Source organism: Pygocentrus nattereri, chromosome 28 (genome assembly GCF_015220715.1).
Source record: "Pygocentrus nattereri isolate fPygNat1 chromosome 28, fPygNat1.pri, whole genome shotgun sequence".
Lineage (NCBI taxonomy): Eukaryota > Metazoa > Chordata > Actinopteri > Characiformes > Serrasalmidae > Pygocentrus > Pygocentrus nattereri.
Window position 1 is genome coordinate 16,902,520 of NC_051238.1, and position 17,825 is coordinate 16,920,344.

General features: G+C 37.9%; 1 protein-coding gene across 1 annotated transcript in view; it reads right to left on the reverse strand.

The window, feature by feature from the left end:
- agbl4 (ATP/GTP binding protein-like 4) overlaps positions 1–17,825 on the reverse strand; it is a 495,015-nt gene that overhangs the window by 220,550 nt on the left and 256,640 nt on the right. Inside the window, exon 5 of the mRNA XM_017693529.2 lies at positions 10,464–10,680. Within this exon, the coding sequence (XP_017549018.1) occupies positions 10,464–10,680 (217 nt within the window). The remainder of the gene's footprint in view (positions 1–10,463; positions 10,681–17,825) is intronic.

A 17,825-nucleotide genomic window follows, 5' to 3' on the forward strand; every position in this document is an offset into this window, starting at 1 on the left:
GTCTACATGGAACAAGTAAGAGATTACAGAAAGAGATGGATGGTTGAAAGACAGATAGAGGCACTGAGTCAGTGAGAGAGATCAAGGGAGATATACTGAGACTGTGCGAGAGATAGAGGATGTGGGGATTGGTGAAAGGAGGCCGATATGCACTTCAAGCATTTATCCCTATAGTGCAATTATAACAGGCCTCTTCCCCTTACTGCTAGTGCTCTGATCCTTCCTCTGCTCTGGGCTGCAGAAGAGATTCAGCATCTCAATCACATCTTTGAGAAAGAGAGAGATGGAAAGAGAGCTGTAGGGGTAACAGACCCTCAGGCTACACTCTGTCTGTCTCTATCTGTCTGTGCGTCTCATACACCACTGTCTGGATTGGTATAAATATCAGTATAAATATATGTCTGGATACAAATGTAACTCTTCCTAGCCTGTCTCTGTCAATGCATATTCACATAAAGCTGTAAACTGTGACACAAACAGCATCTGCTTGAGGTTTGCAAAGGTGCATCCTGATTAGCAAGGGTGTGAACAATCATCATCAAGCTATCTGAAAGTGATGGTTCAAGTGCATTCATTTTGTCATTTTTGGATTGGATGCATCTTTGTCATTGCACAAAAGTAAGTTTAGCATCTGCCAGAAAATACAAAAACAGAACAAAATGTTCAAAACAAAATGTTGAAAGTACATGAACAGTATAAATGGCTGAGCATGCAGAGGTTAGTTAGTCTCTTAGCATCTTTCTGCAGGCCCCCTGGTGGCCATTCCATTCAACTCAGATTTTTTACATTAATATAAACAAATCAAATATATCCCTGTAACTCTGTTATCAGATTAATTTGGAGACTGTTGACTCTATGGGTGTGAAATGTGAGGTGCTAGCAAGCAATGTGGGGGCAAGGGGCTTTGTTTTTTACATCATCTAAAAACATGTCACAAAAACAGCACTTAACCCCTTAAAATCCCAAGCTTATTTCATACTAAGGCTAATTTAACTACAGAGACTCCAATGCAAACTAGCTGAGCTATTCTTAAGTTATAGGAGTGTGTAATAACATGTTGGGCCCTTGGCTATTTAAATGGGTTAAATGACAATAAAGACACAATTATTATACACACAGGTACATGCTTACCTTCAAAGATTACTAATCTACTTTGCTTCTGGTTTAGTTTTATTCCATCAAAATATACTCAACCAAAGTAACTGAAGAAACAAATGCATAGTTCAAAAATTAAATGAACCTCCGAAACAGGTGGAAATGAAAAAGTGTCTACAGCATATAATATAACCAAGAAAACATCCATCCATTTCCAAGCCGCTTCTCCGTCAGGGCCGCGGGGGGGTGCTGGAGCCCATCCCAGCAGTCATCAGGCGGAAGGCAGGATACACCCCGGACAGGTCGCCAGTCCATCGCAGGGCAGACAGACAGACACTCACACACTCACACCTAGGGGCAATGTAGCATGTCCAATCGACCTGACTGCATGTCTTTGGACTGTGGGAGGAAACCGAGAACCTGGAGGAAACCCACGCAGACACGGGGAGAACATGCCAACACGGGGAGAGGACCCCGGTCACCCGGCAGGGGAATCGAACCCAGGCCCTCCTTGCTGTGAGGCGACAGCACTACCCGCCATGCTACCGTGCCACCCCACCAAGAAAACAAAAAGAAAAAATGACAAAAGCAGCTAAAAAGCTACAACTATTACAGTGACGGAACTGATGAAATTATGTAAATTTCAAGCCACATGTGATCGACTGTGGCTTTCTGTGGTCTCTATATGGCAATTTAATGTAATAGTTCACAGTCATGTAGTTTAAAATATTGCTATAGTGATGTGAAACTGAACAGTTCTCGAAGTCAGCCGTTGTTTGTACCTCCATTAAAAACAATGATTGAGGATTTTTGGACACTATGTGACGTGGTGCCTCTGGTTTGCAAAGATGTAATGATATATATATGTAAAATATCGGATATCAGCACTGGCCCAGGATTTCCATATTGGTTCATCCCTATTGATTATGATATATATAGACACACACACACACACACACACACACACACACACACACACACACAGCAATTATATGCATTTACATTCAGTAATACAGTGTGTGTGTGTGTGTGTGTGTATATATATATATATATATATATATATATATATATATATATATATTTGTGTATATAACCCTAATATTTAACAATAATGCAGATACATAAACCTCTATATAATATATAATATAATATATAATAATATAACTTCTACATATATATATGTATATAATATATATATATATATATTATACATTATCAAAATATTATACGTCAATGTTTTGCTTTTGATGACGCATCAGTAGTGTTAGAAGAAGAGTCAGTCTACGTGACTGCCAGTTCTGGTTTGACCATGCACATGTGGTTAACAGCACTGACCTCTTTCAAAGAGGCTCTGGTCAATGTCATGAAATGGCACTTCTGACTATCATATTCAAATTTATCAATTATTTGAGGATGAGGGGCTGACTGGCATTCACCCTCACTCTGAGGCACTCATGACTGTACAGAACTCTCATTTCTGCTCTCTCAGGGCAGATATCAAAACTAACCCAGCTGTTGTTAACAGGTTTCAAGCAAGGTGGTGAGCTTACTGAAAGGACCAAAGGACTATTTTCCATCTGCGTGCTCCTCAGATGTTGGGTATGCATGTCACTTTCAAGGTGATATGCGAGACGTTCTACATTGCTAAATTATTCAGGCTGTTTAATGCATGCATGCATTTCACAAAACACATTCAGCATGATCTCATTTGGATGTTTAAATTGCCCATATGTTACATGCTAGAAAATGATAAATTGTTTCTGTGGTGCTTGCTGCATAACAACATAGGGCTTCAGGTGAGATGCTAATAGCAAAATGTGCAAAATACAGACAAGCTGACACCAAAAGTAACTTCTATGTAAAATCATCCATTGAATTCATCATTTAATGTTGCCAGACCACAACAGTTGATGTCTGTCTCATAATATTATTAGAGAAACTGGATACCAAGAGCAACACTCTGCTTATGGAATCAGTATTTTTAACCAAGCTGCATTTAAAATGTAATTAAATAAAGCTAAGCCTTTTAAACAGGAAATGCAGTATTAGTAATTGTAAATCTTATTTTAAATATTATTATTTTCTTGCTATATGTGCGTTTTAGAGATGTGCAATACATAGTATGTTGATTGTTATCTTGATACTGGCTTGTGCAACACTGAGCAAATGATACTCAATATTTTATTGTGTCCTCTTACAGATTCCAGATGAGTTTCTATGAAATGAATCATGTTATTCAATAAATATGAAACATTTTGGGCAAATAATAAAAGTAAAGCATTAACCATAACAACAATTCACAAATGTGTGTTGAATACAGAGAGGTGCCAATGTCCCAGGCCGATATCATAGGAGCCGGTCGAGGTATATTTGGACCAGTGAGTCAGCAAGGATTTCATTTTTGAGGACGCCTGGTCACAAGTTCAAGGGTCCAGTGAGGAAGCAAGTCCCAGAGACACTGATGTGGTGAGGATGAAAACCACCAACAAGACTTCATTTTGGCCAACATAACTAATAAGGAAAAAATAAATTAATCGTAAAAACACAGCACACAATTGATCAACTCAGTTATAATTACAACTGGGAGCACAGCATGGAGAGTAAAGGGTAATTACCAAGAGTCCTATCTGCACCAGGAGCAGATGTCTGGGGCAAATGGTTGAACGCTGTGATTTTCTCAAAAAAAATTTTTCTACAGTATTTAACTTTGCATTCTTTATCACAATCAATTTTACTACTCACTTAGCTAGTGAAGTAGGATTATCCTATGTGGGGACTAGATCAGGCCTCCTCAGGCCCCTCCATAGGTACACCCCTCATCTGAAAAGATAGGTCTGTTTAAGCCCAGTCTAATTACAAGCCTTTATTGTATTTTGGGCCTCTGTTTATGCTGCTGCTGTTGTCGTGGTGCTATAAATGACCACTTGTGGTAGAAAATCAAAATAGCTACCTGAAATATTTTAGAAAACTAGGTTTTTTTTATGTTGTTGTACATATTTTTGTGTTTTTCACTTTTTTTGTGTGTTGTAACTGTAGTAAAACAAAAAACTTGCATTACTGGCTGTACCTTGTCACTTGGGGTATAATATAGTTGTTAGCATTAAAGGTTAAACCTGAGAAAATGCAGAAAATAGCACAGTATAAATTGATAAAAGAAAACATGTATATAGACAAATAACTAAATATCACTTCACATTGTCATTGTCACATGTACACGGTAACAGTGAATTAATTTTGTTGCTGAAATAAGTCAGTCTGGAATATCACAACAAAAAATGGATTTGTTACACTTACAGTATATTAAAGCATTTTAAAATATGAAGTATAATATGTAGTAGTGTGCACTGTGTCGCAAGTTATGATGATACAAATATAGGATCAGACTGGTATCAGTAGCCATTCAATATTAAAGAGCTCAGATCAGATTACGGGTAGAAAAATTTGACATTCTTAGCATTGAATACATTGTAATGTACACTGCAATCATGTGATAGTGACTGGTTATCTGGCAGTATAATTTCATAATGGAAATTTGGCCATATTGTGCAAGCCTAACGTGTGGGTATATTAGCTTGTGGGAATGAAGGGAGAGGGCAAATGTGCACTTATGTGCATGTTTGTATGCGCATGCGCATGCTAGAACTGTCTACATGTGGCCTCTGTTTAACTGCATCACATCCTTGTCTCGCACCACTGGAGGGACAGAGTGTTTTACTACTGCAGACATGGCTGGTGTACCCTCATCTCTCTCTATCTCTCTCTCTCTCTCTCTCTCTCTCTCTCATTATGAGCGGGTTGTGCTGCCACAGACCCAAGAACACAGGACATAAAAAGACAAATAAGGCTATAAAATTCCCCTATGCCCATGCATACTAATACCACTCTATCCTCCACCCAGCACATTCACCCTTACTTTAAAGCTGACCTGCCGCAGTGCTTTTTAAAGGACGCTTCCCAATGCACAGCAATGCATGAAATCCATATTATTTTATTTAAGAAAATCTTTCTTGTTGTATTAACTCATTGTATTAACTTTTTTGTTGTATTACTGCTGCGTACTGCTGCATATGTCTGGTTAACTGCCACATTGCTGTTGGTCATGAAAACGGGATATAGAGTCTAATATAAATTCTAAGTCACACCTTATCTAAAGTATCTCAAGATCATGCTTTTTCTACAGAGGTCATAACACGCAGGGTTACTCATGGTTTCATGGTGTGACAAGCCATGCAGTCAGTTTGTCCATGGTTCCAGCTGAAAGTGGACACCAAGAAAAGGACAAAACTGGTAGGCCAGAATATTATATGCCCCACTAATATTGGCCTACAACTACTACAACCCCAATTTCCAATGAAGTTGGGATGTTGTGTAAAACATAAATAAAAACAAAATATAATGAACTGCAAATCCTTTTCAACCTCTATACAACTGAATACACTACAAAAACAAGATATTTAATGTTCAAACGGATAGATTTTATTGCTTTTTGCAAATATTCACTCATTTTTAATTTGATGCCTGCAACACATTCCAAAGAAGTTGGTACAGGGGCGTGTTTACCACTGTGTTACATCACCTTTCCTTTTAACAACACTCAATATGCGTTTGGGAACTGAGGACGCTAATTGTTGGAGCTTTGTTGGTGGAATATTTTCCCATTTTTGCTTGATGTACAACTTCTTGACTGCTCAACAGTCCGGGGTCTCCATTGTCGTATTTTGCGTTTCATAATGCACCACACATTTTCAATGGGAGACAGGTCTGGACTGCAGGCAGGTCAGTCTAGTACTCGCATTCTTTTATTTTAGTGCAGAATTTTTATTTATTTATTTATTTTATTTATTTAGTGTTTAACATTTTGGAAAAACAAAAAAACATCAAATATGTCTTTTTATACTATATGCTTTTGCACAGGACCCCATTACTCAGGAAATAAAATAAAAATAATGAAATAAAAAATGTTAATGTTGAGATGTGTGCTCTCTGTAGGGGATATTTTAACTTTGAAAAACAACAAAACGTGTCATTTTTTTTTTCAAACTTTTGCATACAACTGTTTGTGAATTATACATATGCTTTTCACTACATCTTTATCCTCACAATCTCAGTATATGTACGACTGTGACTGCATGGGAATGAAAGCACAGTCATTAGTTATGTCACTGACATTATTTCTAATTGAAAGGGAAATGGACTAAGATAGTTTACGATAAGATTAATTCATAAAGCAATTTAAAAAGTGTTGTGTTTTCAATAAAATATTTTTCTTTACCTACATCCCTGACATCTCCACACACAAAAACCACATTCACATTAAGCATCAGATTTATAACAACTGACCTCAAGCTTGCCCAGCAGTGCAGGCACTACACTAATGCACTGAAGTGTATTTCATAAGATTTCCCGTCAGCAAAAAAGCCGTGATGTTTTAACTTTCTAGGTTTTGTAAGCAGCGGTTCATTTGCTGTTGAGCAGACAGTACCTCTGTTTCTGAACTGCAATCGTTGAGATGCAAATTTGCTCAATTTATCCCTCCCCGTATAATTTACCCATTCAAATCACATTTCATAAGAAGCGGACTTCTTTTCTAAACTGATGCCACGTTCCTTATCAATAAACGTCCTTTCATCGCAGGCCCTTGCAGCCTAGCTCTCCTTGACAACGTGGAAGTGATGGAAAAAATGAAAACGGGTCTTAATCTTTCAAGCATTTCTAATGAGTTTTTCTTCTACAATTATTTGATAAGAGCAGAGACAGCACTGCAGGCGCTGTGCATGATCCAGCACCTGGGCCAGCGCAGGCTGAGCGCTCTGATCTCAAACACACGCACATACACAGTCCCTTTGGGGAGAAGGAGTCGGTTTGGGCGGGAGCAGATATAGAAGCACACTATGCATGTGTAGATATCTAGAAGTGAAATGGAGGAGCTGGAGTTCATAGAGCTACACCACATGCCCTAAAGATCTTTTAGTAGAAACATACACAGAAAAAAAACACAAAGATGATAAAACCAGAATTGAATCCTCAGGTTGTCCAGTATTAACATTTGAGAGAATAATTCTTTATTTGTCCATTCCATCAAAAGTGAGTACCACTGTAAACTGACTGACACACACATACACACACACACAATTGTTTTAATATCCTGTCAGGACATAGGTGTCAAGTGTATTATACAAGTTTATGTACCTATCAAGGAAAGCACAGGGCAAAACCTACCATCAGGTAAAATGTTCTATAATCCTTTTAATGTGTTTGGTCATCATCTCCAATTCCCATAGCAACTTCATCTGAAAATCTTCACCTTGAAGATTGATTTTGTACCATTATGGAATTTTTTAAATCTTTAGTGTTCCTCAAATACTGAGTTCAATCACCCACCTGTGTTATGTAAATATCTCACAGGCTAACCAGGCTAAAGTATAGGCTCCACATGGCTGGGCTGGTTTTACCAAGCTGTTACAACTAAACTGCCCAAAGAAAACACAGACAGTGTTATTCCCCCATATAAATTCAAAACAGTTAACTGCTTGGGAGACTTTATGTACAAAGTCATCAAAAATGTACTACAGATGTCATGTAAATAAAATCATTTTAATTTGATCATGCTCTTCTATTTTGTGTTCAAAATTGATTTGTCAGTGTTCAATACAACCTCAAGTATATTTATTTTGATTAATACATTTTGTTAGAAGGATGAGCAGCTTAGAAAATGTGTATGTGTAACTAACTACACCGATCAAGCATAACATTATGACCACCTCTTTGTTTCTATACTCATTGTCCATTTTACAGCTCCACTTACTACACAGGTGCACTTTGTAGTTCTACAATTACAGACTGTAGTCTATCTGTTTCTCTGTGTACTTTGTTAGCCTCTTTTTACCCTGTTCTTCAGTGGTCCCTCATTGGTGGATCATTCTCAGCACTGCAGTAACACTGATGTGGTGGTGGTGTGTTAGTGTGTGTTGTGCTGGTACGAGTGGATCAGACACAGCACCTTGGTGTCACTGCTGGACTGAGAATAATCCACCAACCAAAAATATCCAGCCAACAGCATCCTGCAGGCAGCATCCTGTGATCACACATGAAGGACTAGAGGATGACCAACACAAACTGTGCAGCAACAGATGAGCTATTGTCTCTACAAAGTGGACTGACAAGGTAGGAGTGTCTAACAGAGTGGACAGTGAGTGGACACAGTGTTTAAAAACTCCAGCAGCACTGCTGTGTTTGTTTGATTGTAGAACTACAAAGTGCACCTATAAAGTAAGTGGAGCTGATAAAATAGAAAAGAAAGCACTCCCAGGCACACACACATACATCTTCTAAGCCGTTTATCCTTCTGGGTTGCAGGGGGAGCTGGAGACTCCCCGGCATGAGTGGCAAATTTAGTTTCACTTTAGCTTTTGATTTCTTTCTCCAATAGTTTTTCAATGATAGGTGCAAAATGTTTAAAATGTATAAATGTATAAATGATCATTATTTGTAACAAAGCCAGTCAGCTCTCATTAGTTCATGTGAAGCTCTTGCCTCTTAAAATCGCATTGTGTGGACTGCCGAAACTGCGAAGAGCTGATAAGTGGGCGTCTATAAATTATATCACAAACAGCGATCGTTGAAGTCCAAACAAGACACCAGAATGGAGCATGACCACTACCAGCCTTTTAGCAGATATTATACTAATGATGACCTGACAGAGATTTCAGAGTTAATAAGAGTATTATAATGACGAGGGGTCTCAAAAGAAGTTGTCTACTGGATCTTTTAGCATAGTATGCAACAGGTTTTTAAAAGTAAGGCAAAATCCCAGGAGAGTAGTCTAGTTTCAGCTGTATTGCACTTACATAGTTATTGAGCTCAAAAGAACTGGATCATTCAATAGCTTTAGTCTCAGTGCACTGCTTCTCTTTATTTTCCTCTTAAAAATCATTCTCCTGAAGAGCTGTGCTTTGATTTCTGAGCTTGACATCATTTCCACTGCTCACGAGCACACATTCAGATCCAATATTTATATTGTGTAAATTTGTCATCTTTGTCTGAAATATTTACATATATTGCTCTAACTAGATTTGTCCATTTTGCTATTGCAATGTGTGAATTGGTGACTACTTGTATGAGGCTCATTATTAGCTTCTTACGTCTTACCTTCTCGGTAGTTCTGCATCTCACCTTTGAATACCCAATTTACAAATGGACATACACATAGCACACGCAATAAACAGACAATAAAGTTACCTACCTCTTGTTTTGTTTCATAAAACAGAACAATTTTCCAGTTTGCCTTGTGTCAAGCAAGATTCTTGATGAAAAAGCTGAATTGACTTTATTTAATTATGTCACATTAAGGACAAGCGATCCAAATGAATGGAAAGTAATCAGATTATGTTACTTTAATTTAGTATTCCTATGGATCAGGTTACAATTACATTTTACACAGGTAATCAGTTCCCTGTAACCAAATACATTTTAAAGCAACCCACCAACCCTATACATATACATGTACACTGTGTAAAAGTCAAAGCTCAACCTTTCATTTACAGTCAAATCAAAATAGTCAAATAGATTTTTATTACATATAAGACAAACTACTTGCATAAGCAAGGGGAATGTAAAAGGAAAATAAGTAAAAAAAATATGAGCTTCCAAAACTAGAGTTCAAAATATGACTTAAAAGCCATCAGACAAAAAACAACACTTAAAGCTTTCATCTCTGACAAAGAGGAGAAAATCAAGATCCATTCTTGCTTAAGATTTAAAAAATCCACAGGTGTTTCTGCGCATCTTTTCACATCTGTTTGAGACAACAACTCAACACTATGGGTCTGAAAGGAAGAAGCCCTTACTCAAGAAATAGGGCAAGAAGAAAATGTTCTAATAAATCAAAGAAGCTGCTGGTGTTTTCAGAACAATGGACTGGCCACCTTTGAGCCCAGACCTCAACAACAATGAATACATTTGGGATTATTTGGATTGTGAGAAGCAGAAAAGGCAACAAACTTCCTGGTAAAAAAAATCCCTACAGATTTTATTGAAAGCTGAAAGCAAGTCTCCTGAAAAGAATGGAAGCTGTAATAAAGACAAAGAGTGGACACACTAAATACTGAAAATATATATTTAGTTGTTGAGGCTACTTTTCTGTTAATTGTATGGTTTCTGCTTTTTTCCTGGTGTTGACAAATTAATGGCTGTTTCGAATGGAGATGAAGTAAATGAAAAGTGGTCTCTGACTTTTGCACAATAGTGTAAATTTTCAATATTTGCTCCGGTTTTCCTATATCCTTAATTAACATTGTGTAATGTGTTGTATGAAATGAAACAAACAAACAAGCACACACACACACTCACACACACACTCTCACACTCACCACACTGAGGCCCAGCTGCTCTCTCTTTAGGTAGTCTAGGTTCCGCTGCTCGAGGCTGCTCAGATAGTGCTGCAGGCGGGAGTAGGTGTAGGGGTAACAGTAGGCAAACTGGTACACGTCATCCTCTCGGTCGAAACAGAAGGCAAAAGACATGACGTAGTTCCTCCGGTGGTCTGGGCAGCGGTAATAATACACATTCTTGGCTGGCAATCTTTGCCTACAAGAGAGGGAGGAAGAAGAGAGACAGAAAGAAAGAGAGTCATGACCTTTTAGCCTACTAACACTTTAGCTCACAGTAAAATTGGAACACATTTAGAGTGAAGAAAGAAAATGTCAGTACGATGACGCCTGTAAATCTTTTAGTAATGGACCTAAAGGTGGGAATGGTCTGTGTACTTGATGTGCACTGAAGAAAAAAACAAAGCCTGGCTCTCAGTGGATGCTGGCTTCTATGTGCTTTGCCTATATTTATACTAACAGCTCTGCCAACTGTTACTCCACAGAGACTTCCCATGATGTCCAGTAATTTCCATACCTATCATGCAACACAAAGGTCCAGACTGGGCATAGCAGCTTCCTCAGCATCATAACAAAGCTTTTGGAAGCTTATACTTTGCATAAAAAAAAATTCTTTAAGATTTCACAAGAAAGCTAATTTTGGTTCTAATATAACACTACGCATCATATTCAGGGGCTGCGGAATGACAATATGGTAAAAGAACAATGACAATAAAAGTATTATAAAGCAAACATTTTCAGATCAAAAATTGAATTGATTGCGCTGTTTAGCTATTGGCAAATACTCAAAATGCATACACATAATCACATACATCAATGGTTTTCTGTATTAATGTTATTAAATATCTAACTAATGTTAAAGCACAGTACAATTAGATGAAAGAACCTTTGATCATTATGTTGCCCTGCAACCAAAGAGAGCCCTTAATATACTGTATTTAGTGGTGCATTTTAGTTTTTTATGATAATGAAATCTGCAGTGGTGAATACTAGCGCAAGGTCTTCAGTTCAGGCCATAAATGTCAAAACTTGACATTTGACAACTAGTTAAAAAAACACCTATACAATGTCTTTTAAAAGACATTCCAATGTTTTACTTGAAGCTTCTAATAGACAAAGTAACATATTTCACCCTGGCATAGAGCTGCCACTGTTTTCAATTTCTAGCAACTCACTTAAGTGTATTCCTCAGGCTAGCACTTGTACTTCCAGTCAGTGAGGTATCTAAAACTTCTAGAAAACCCAGAGTGATGTTCTTTTTCAAACAATTGGTCCTTTTCACTGTAGATTAATCTGTGATTGGTTGATTCCTCTGTCACTTCCTAACTACATTATTACGGTAGTAACATGTTAGACCTTTGGAGTTCAGCTCCTAAAGTCTTAACCAATGGGAGACCTCGCTTGGTTACCTAGATACCATAAAGAAGTCTTAAAAAGGCTGGGGATTCCCTACTGAGATTCTGTTACATTAGGTTAAAAAGTAACACATGGCCTTGAGTGGATTATTGCTTTATTGCATGCCAGTCACTCACTTTGCATGCCAGTCATTCACTTCAAGCCCCTTTACACTGTTCTGTAGGCCTAGACCAACTGGAGAGCCCACTGCTCCATACTAATGTGCACTCAATTTCCATTCTGAGATGAATGCAGGCTGTGTTAGTGACTGATTCTGTTTGTGGGGAAAATAAACTACAGTGTAACTGCACACATTTTGTTCTTAACAAGGAAGAGGAGCAGTGACGCTGGCCATTGGACCATTTTTCTCCAGCTGACTCAGGATCAGCTCTGGTAATGCAGGAGAAGAGAAGAGAGGAAGGAGGCAAAAACATACAGCTGCAGGATCCATAGACGTGAAATATGACACTAGCGCATCCCCTATAGATTCTCATCTTCCCCAGTTTACTACAAGCCTCTCTTTCTCTCTCTCTCTCTCTCTCTCTCTCTCTCTCTCTACTAAAAACAGAACAACTTTTCTGTTTTTCTTTCTCTGAGCAAAATAAGAATAGTACATCTAATGTCCTATCGTTTCAGTGTACTAATAAGTCATCATATCTATGGCTATTAATCTTTTATAGTTATTGTTTCTAGCTGATTGCTTGTGTTTGGGGCTTACATAGTACAAAGTAACATGTTACAGTAATGTAATTGCTTTTTCCTGTGATGAAGTATATTACAACATATTACAATTTCAATTCTTGCAATCATTACAATTATTAATATAAGTAGATTTACATATTTGTCTATGTGGATCATCTATGCTAGTCCTCATGGGTCATTGGCATCCAAATGTGCTACCTGCACAGATCCCAGTGGCCTGTTTCGACTGGGGTATTTCTATGTTACAAAATAGCATTAGCTAATTTTAATCAAGCATGACTGTCTGTGTGAGTATAAGCAGAGATAATGACATGCTTTCAAATGACATTTAATCTGAATAGTTATGTCTTTCTTTCTAAATAAAGTACTGAAATTACTTTGGGTCTATGGGCTTTAGAGAGTGCCTTAGAAATAAAGTAATGAGTACGCTATATGCAGATTTTTCTGCATTATGAGATTATGCTGCATTTGACTTGGCTTGGAAATGAAAAGTTGGAGCTCTGAACTGAGCACTAACCCCAACATTAGTGATATAAGTGATAAGTTAAAAGTTCATGATGTGTTTACCTTCTCAAAACACTGGACTTTAAGGACAATGTCACAGCTTAATCAGCTACTGTGTCTGTGCGTTGACAGATCTAAAGCAAACCTTGTTTAAAAGTAGAGAAGTAGCTGTGCTGATGTGTCAACCCTGAGTTCGGTGTTGAGGACACCATTCCAACTTTCTGAGTGGGAATTCCCAGTTGATGGAGGTGAGATATTTCAAGCATCAGTTTACCTGATTACTTTCTTCATGAAGTAATAAGTAAATCAATCTATCCTATATGGTTTAAAGGGAAAATATACTACATTTTAAAAATGTCATTTTTAGTGAAACTTCCCGATTTATTTATAATGGTGGTGAGTGGAGACCAGGTATTGTGATGTCTACGACACAAATATTGCCATTTTTTATAACGTAAAATCACCACTGAACCTACACAAGTTCTTAAATCCCATGCTGTGCTGTAAAGCAAAATAGTCAAAGAAAACCTTTAGATTTCCACCTGTTTTACCAGGCAACACTTGATGGACATTCCAAAGAGATTTTGGTTAAAACCTCACAAAACAAAAACAAAAATAAAGCTAAATGAATGTCTAAAGCATCAGGCCAGACTAACCATTCACATTTTCACATCACATCAAATCACTCTGACTTTAAATCTGTACAGAAAAAAAAATGAAGTTGAAAAAAGTGAAGAAAAAGTGGAGAAAGTGTTAAAAGTGCAGACTATAAACTTTTAATATTACAATTGTGTTTGTAAGTACTAGATGAGATATTTTCTTATGATTTGAATATGATTCACAGTCATATTCATCGTCTGGTTTTGTTTTTATTTTGCCATGATATTGTCATTGTTTAAAACTGAAACAAATACAAAATTCTGGCAGCTGGACTGGAATATTAATGTCAAGTAAATTCATAGTTAATACATTTGAATAGTACAGCAAAATGATTCTTCTAACAATTACTACTCAAATGACAACAGCGTGTAATGTTTACTATGCCAGTGCCAAAGATGAATTTCCAAAGTATTGTAAAATTGCACAATGTGTCCTTAATTCTCTCTGCTCTCTTTTCAAACTCACTTCAGCCTTCAATCTAAAACCAACTCGGTCAAGTCAAGTCAAGTCAAGAGGCTTTTATTTTCATTCCATTTATGTACAAGTACACAGTGGAGTGAAATTACATTCCTCCAGGAAAAACACGGTGCAACAAGGAACAAAAAGTACAAAGTGTGAATGTGCAGACATAATGTGCAAACAAAAAAATGAAGCTAGAAACTATAATAAATATATAATAAATACAATAAATAAAAAGACAGACACAGTAAACAGACAGGACATTGCAGCACCGACACAAGACGCATTTCTAAAAGTGAACAAGGAATAATGCAGCACTGCATATCTGTGGAAGATATTTGTTGATGAAAGGACGTGTATTGTAATGACCATGGTGTGAATGACCAATGCAGTGAAAGTGAGGAAGGTGCTGTCTGCTCTAAGCCACAACATGATGAGCAACAGTAGAGAGAAAATGGAGGCTGGCTCGGACATTAAGGGACACGATGAATACTGACAATCAGCAGACCGAGAGAGAGCGGGTGGGAATCCAGAGGGAGGGAAAGAGACAGAGAGGGAGAAATAGCAAAGGTGATGAAGGACAAACAAAGAACACAGGCGACGGAAAAGGAAGGAAAGGAGGATGGGGGAGTGAGAGAGAGGGAAGGAAGGAAGTAGGGAGATAAGAAGAGGATGAAAAAGACAGGGATGATCAGAGGGTGGGATAAAATGGGAATGAGGAGAGAGGGAGAGAGAGAGATCAGATAGAGATTGCAGCTGATAGCACAGTGGCTAGTGGACAGCGGTCTGATAAGAAGAAGAAACGACTCTCTCAAATCAACCTGAGCTCTTCCAAGCCCACAATTTCCGACTCAACTCTGTGATTTATAGGCGACACAGACCTGTAAAATAAATGGTTTACCTTAAAATAGTAAATAACCTGGCAGCCATAAAATTTAGCTTTTATTGGACTTTGAATAAGAAGTTGCCAGATGTAACACACAGACTATTGTTCAGTTAACTTAGCAGTTAGCAGTTCACTCTGAATTTTAAGGGCCCATATTCAATCATTGTTTCTATTTTATTTTTCCTTGAGGTTCACTGTGTGAAAACAGTCATTAGTTATTTTATATGACCATTTTCCAATCTCTCTTTATCCCTTAATTAAACAGGCTGTTTTTATTACAATGTCTTTAAAACCGCTTAGATAAATGAACTCCGTTCTGATCGGCTGTCCTGTAATGTGCCTCGTTCAAAAAGCACTCAGATCTGAAACACTCTTAGAATTTCAACACGAATGAGTGGGGCTAAACTGCTGTAGGTGAATAGATGTAAAGGTTAGTTCTCATGACATCACAGAAACATATTAAGTTCACAGATATGGACTGTGTGGATTGTGGTGAATGGTTTTGAAATTTTGTCAATGTTTACATACTATGGCAAACCTCTTTATTTCATAAAAGTGAGGGATATTTAGTTTTCAGTGATAGGGACTTACTTTTATCATTTGCATCAATGTATTAGGACTGCACAATAGAGGTGGGAAATATATTGTCACCGTCCAAAGAAAACCCTGTATCTCCATTTTTCATTTCATCATTTCAACATATCAGCTGTCCTTTATATTGTGTGAAAAAAACAGGAAGAATGGACTGAGAAATGCTCTAAAATCATTTGGAATAAAATCTCTTTACACTGACTTGTGTTGAAAGTAAGAGTGTTTCAACAGCACTGAACGGCCGTTCTCTCTTGCTGCCTGTTCAATAACAGAGCATTTGCCTTTAAAGTACAATATTTCCCATGTCTTCACCATCGCTGATGCCATAAAATATTGCATCATATCACAATTGCAATGTGTAGCAATATAATCACAATACCAGCATTTTGTCCATATTGCGCAGCCCTAGCAGACATTCAGGCAAAAACACATTCAGAAGACAGTTACATACACAGGCACGCACATTCACAGAAACTAAAATACAAGCAAGCATGCCAACAAATTCCCTGACGCTTCTGCTGCCTCAACAAAGTGAACAGCTGAATTGAAATTAAACCAAATTAGCCTGACTCTGTGGAGCAAAAGGAAAAAAAAGAGTGAAAGAAAAGAGGCCAGTCTGATAAATTCTGCGGTGGAGGAGTGAAGCGCTGCTATCTCATGAGTGTGTGTCTCAGCAGAATACTAATAGTGCCAAAGTGCTTTTTCAGTGTGATCTCTGCTCTCATTCACAACACACACACACACACGAACACACGAACACACAAACACACACACACACACACACACACACACACACACACACACACACTCCCTTTAGTGCATGACAGCTCATACCCTCATAAGACCCACAGCTCTCTGACCAACATGAATCCCTCTTATGTCCCTTCCATATCCTCCCTAATATGCACGCACACACACACAGTTAACTCGTACCTGCAGCCATTTATTCTCACTCATTTTCATTTACTTCAAGTATCTTTGGCACACAAAAATCCTTTAAAGGGCAGGAAAACCAAATTTCCCTTGCTTTTTTAAAAGAATACAGTTTTGACTTCACCACATTTATAATGTCACAAAAACAGACACAATTACATATATACACCTATTCAAAGGTTTCACTCCACCTATTCATGTTGAAGTTACAAGGAGTGTTTCTGTCTGAACTGTTCTTTAAATGAGGCACAATGTAGAACAGCCAATCAGAACACAGGTCATTTACATATATGAATCTTAAAGCCACAGTGACCAAAAACAGCCTATTAAATTTTAAAGGACAAAGAGAGGTGGGGAAATGGTAAGGAAAAATGAATTATGTTTGTTTTGAGTACATAACCCACATTATAAGTGGACCTCAAGGAAAACAAATATAGAATATAAAATATGGGCTGAGGTTACTGCAGCCGTGGGCTGGAGGCCCTGTGACCAGAAGGTTGCCGGTTCGATCCCCAGTGCTGACAGTCCATGACTGAGGTGTCCTTGAGCAAGACACCTAACCCCCAACTGCTCCCCGGGCACCATGGATAGGGCGAGGGTGCTCACTGCCCACTAGTGTGTATGTGGTGTTTCACTTCACGGATGGGTTAAATGCAGAGGTGGAATTTCCCCGTATGTGGGATTAAAAAAAAGTATCACTTAACTTAAAACAGCTTTAGATCTGGGAAAAACTGTCATGTCTCAGCTCCAGTACAGGTTGACACAGCCTCAGCATCAGGCAGCAGACTAAGCTAAGTGGCTACAGACACTTAACCATTTACTATGGTTTTACTAGGTTTTCCACACAATTACTTAAATAAGTGGGTTCTTTTACTGGTACAGGCCTAAAATTAAACATACTGTCACGTTACAATTTATTTGCTGAATTTCTAATTGTGTGTAAAAAATAAATGAATATGTGCAAAATTTTTATCTTTTGTTTAACAGGCCAGACTCAGCAACGAAAGAAATTGTGCACTAAAATATTTAAGTTTGTTCCTCCGAAAAAAAATGTGTTCTTATTGTTACACATTCACACATACACATTAAGAACACACTATATAACAGAAGGCAGGTGTCTTGTTTGTTTTGGTATTTGGCCAAAGTTTGAGTAGGGTTGCGTTCATGACCATGTCTGTTCCTTGGGCATCCTGAACCACCTGCCATCCATCCAG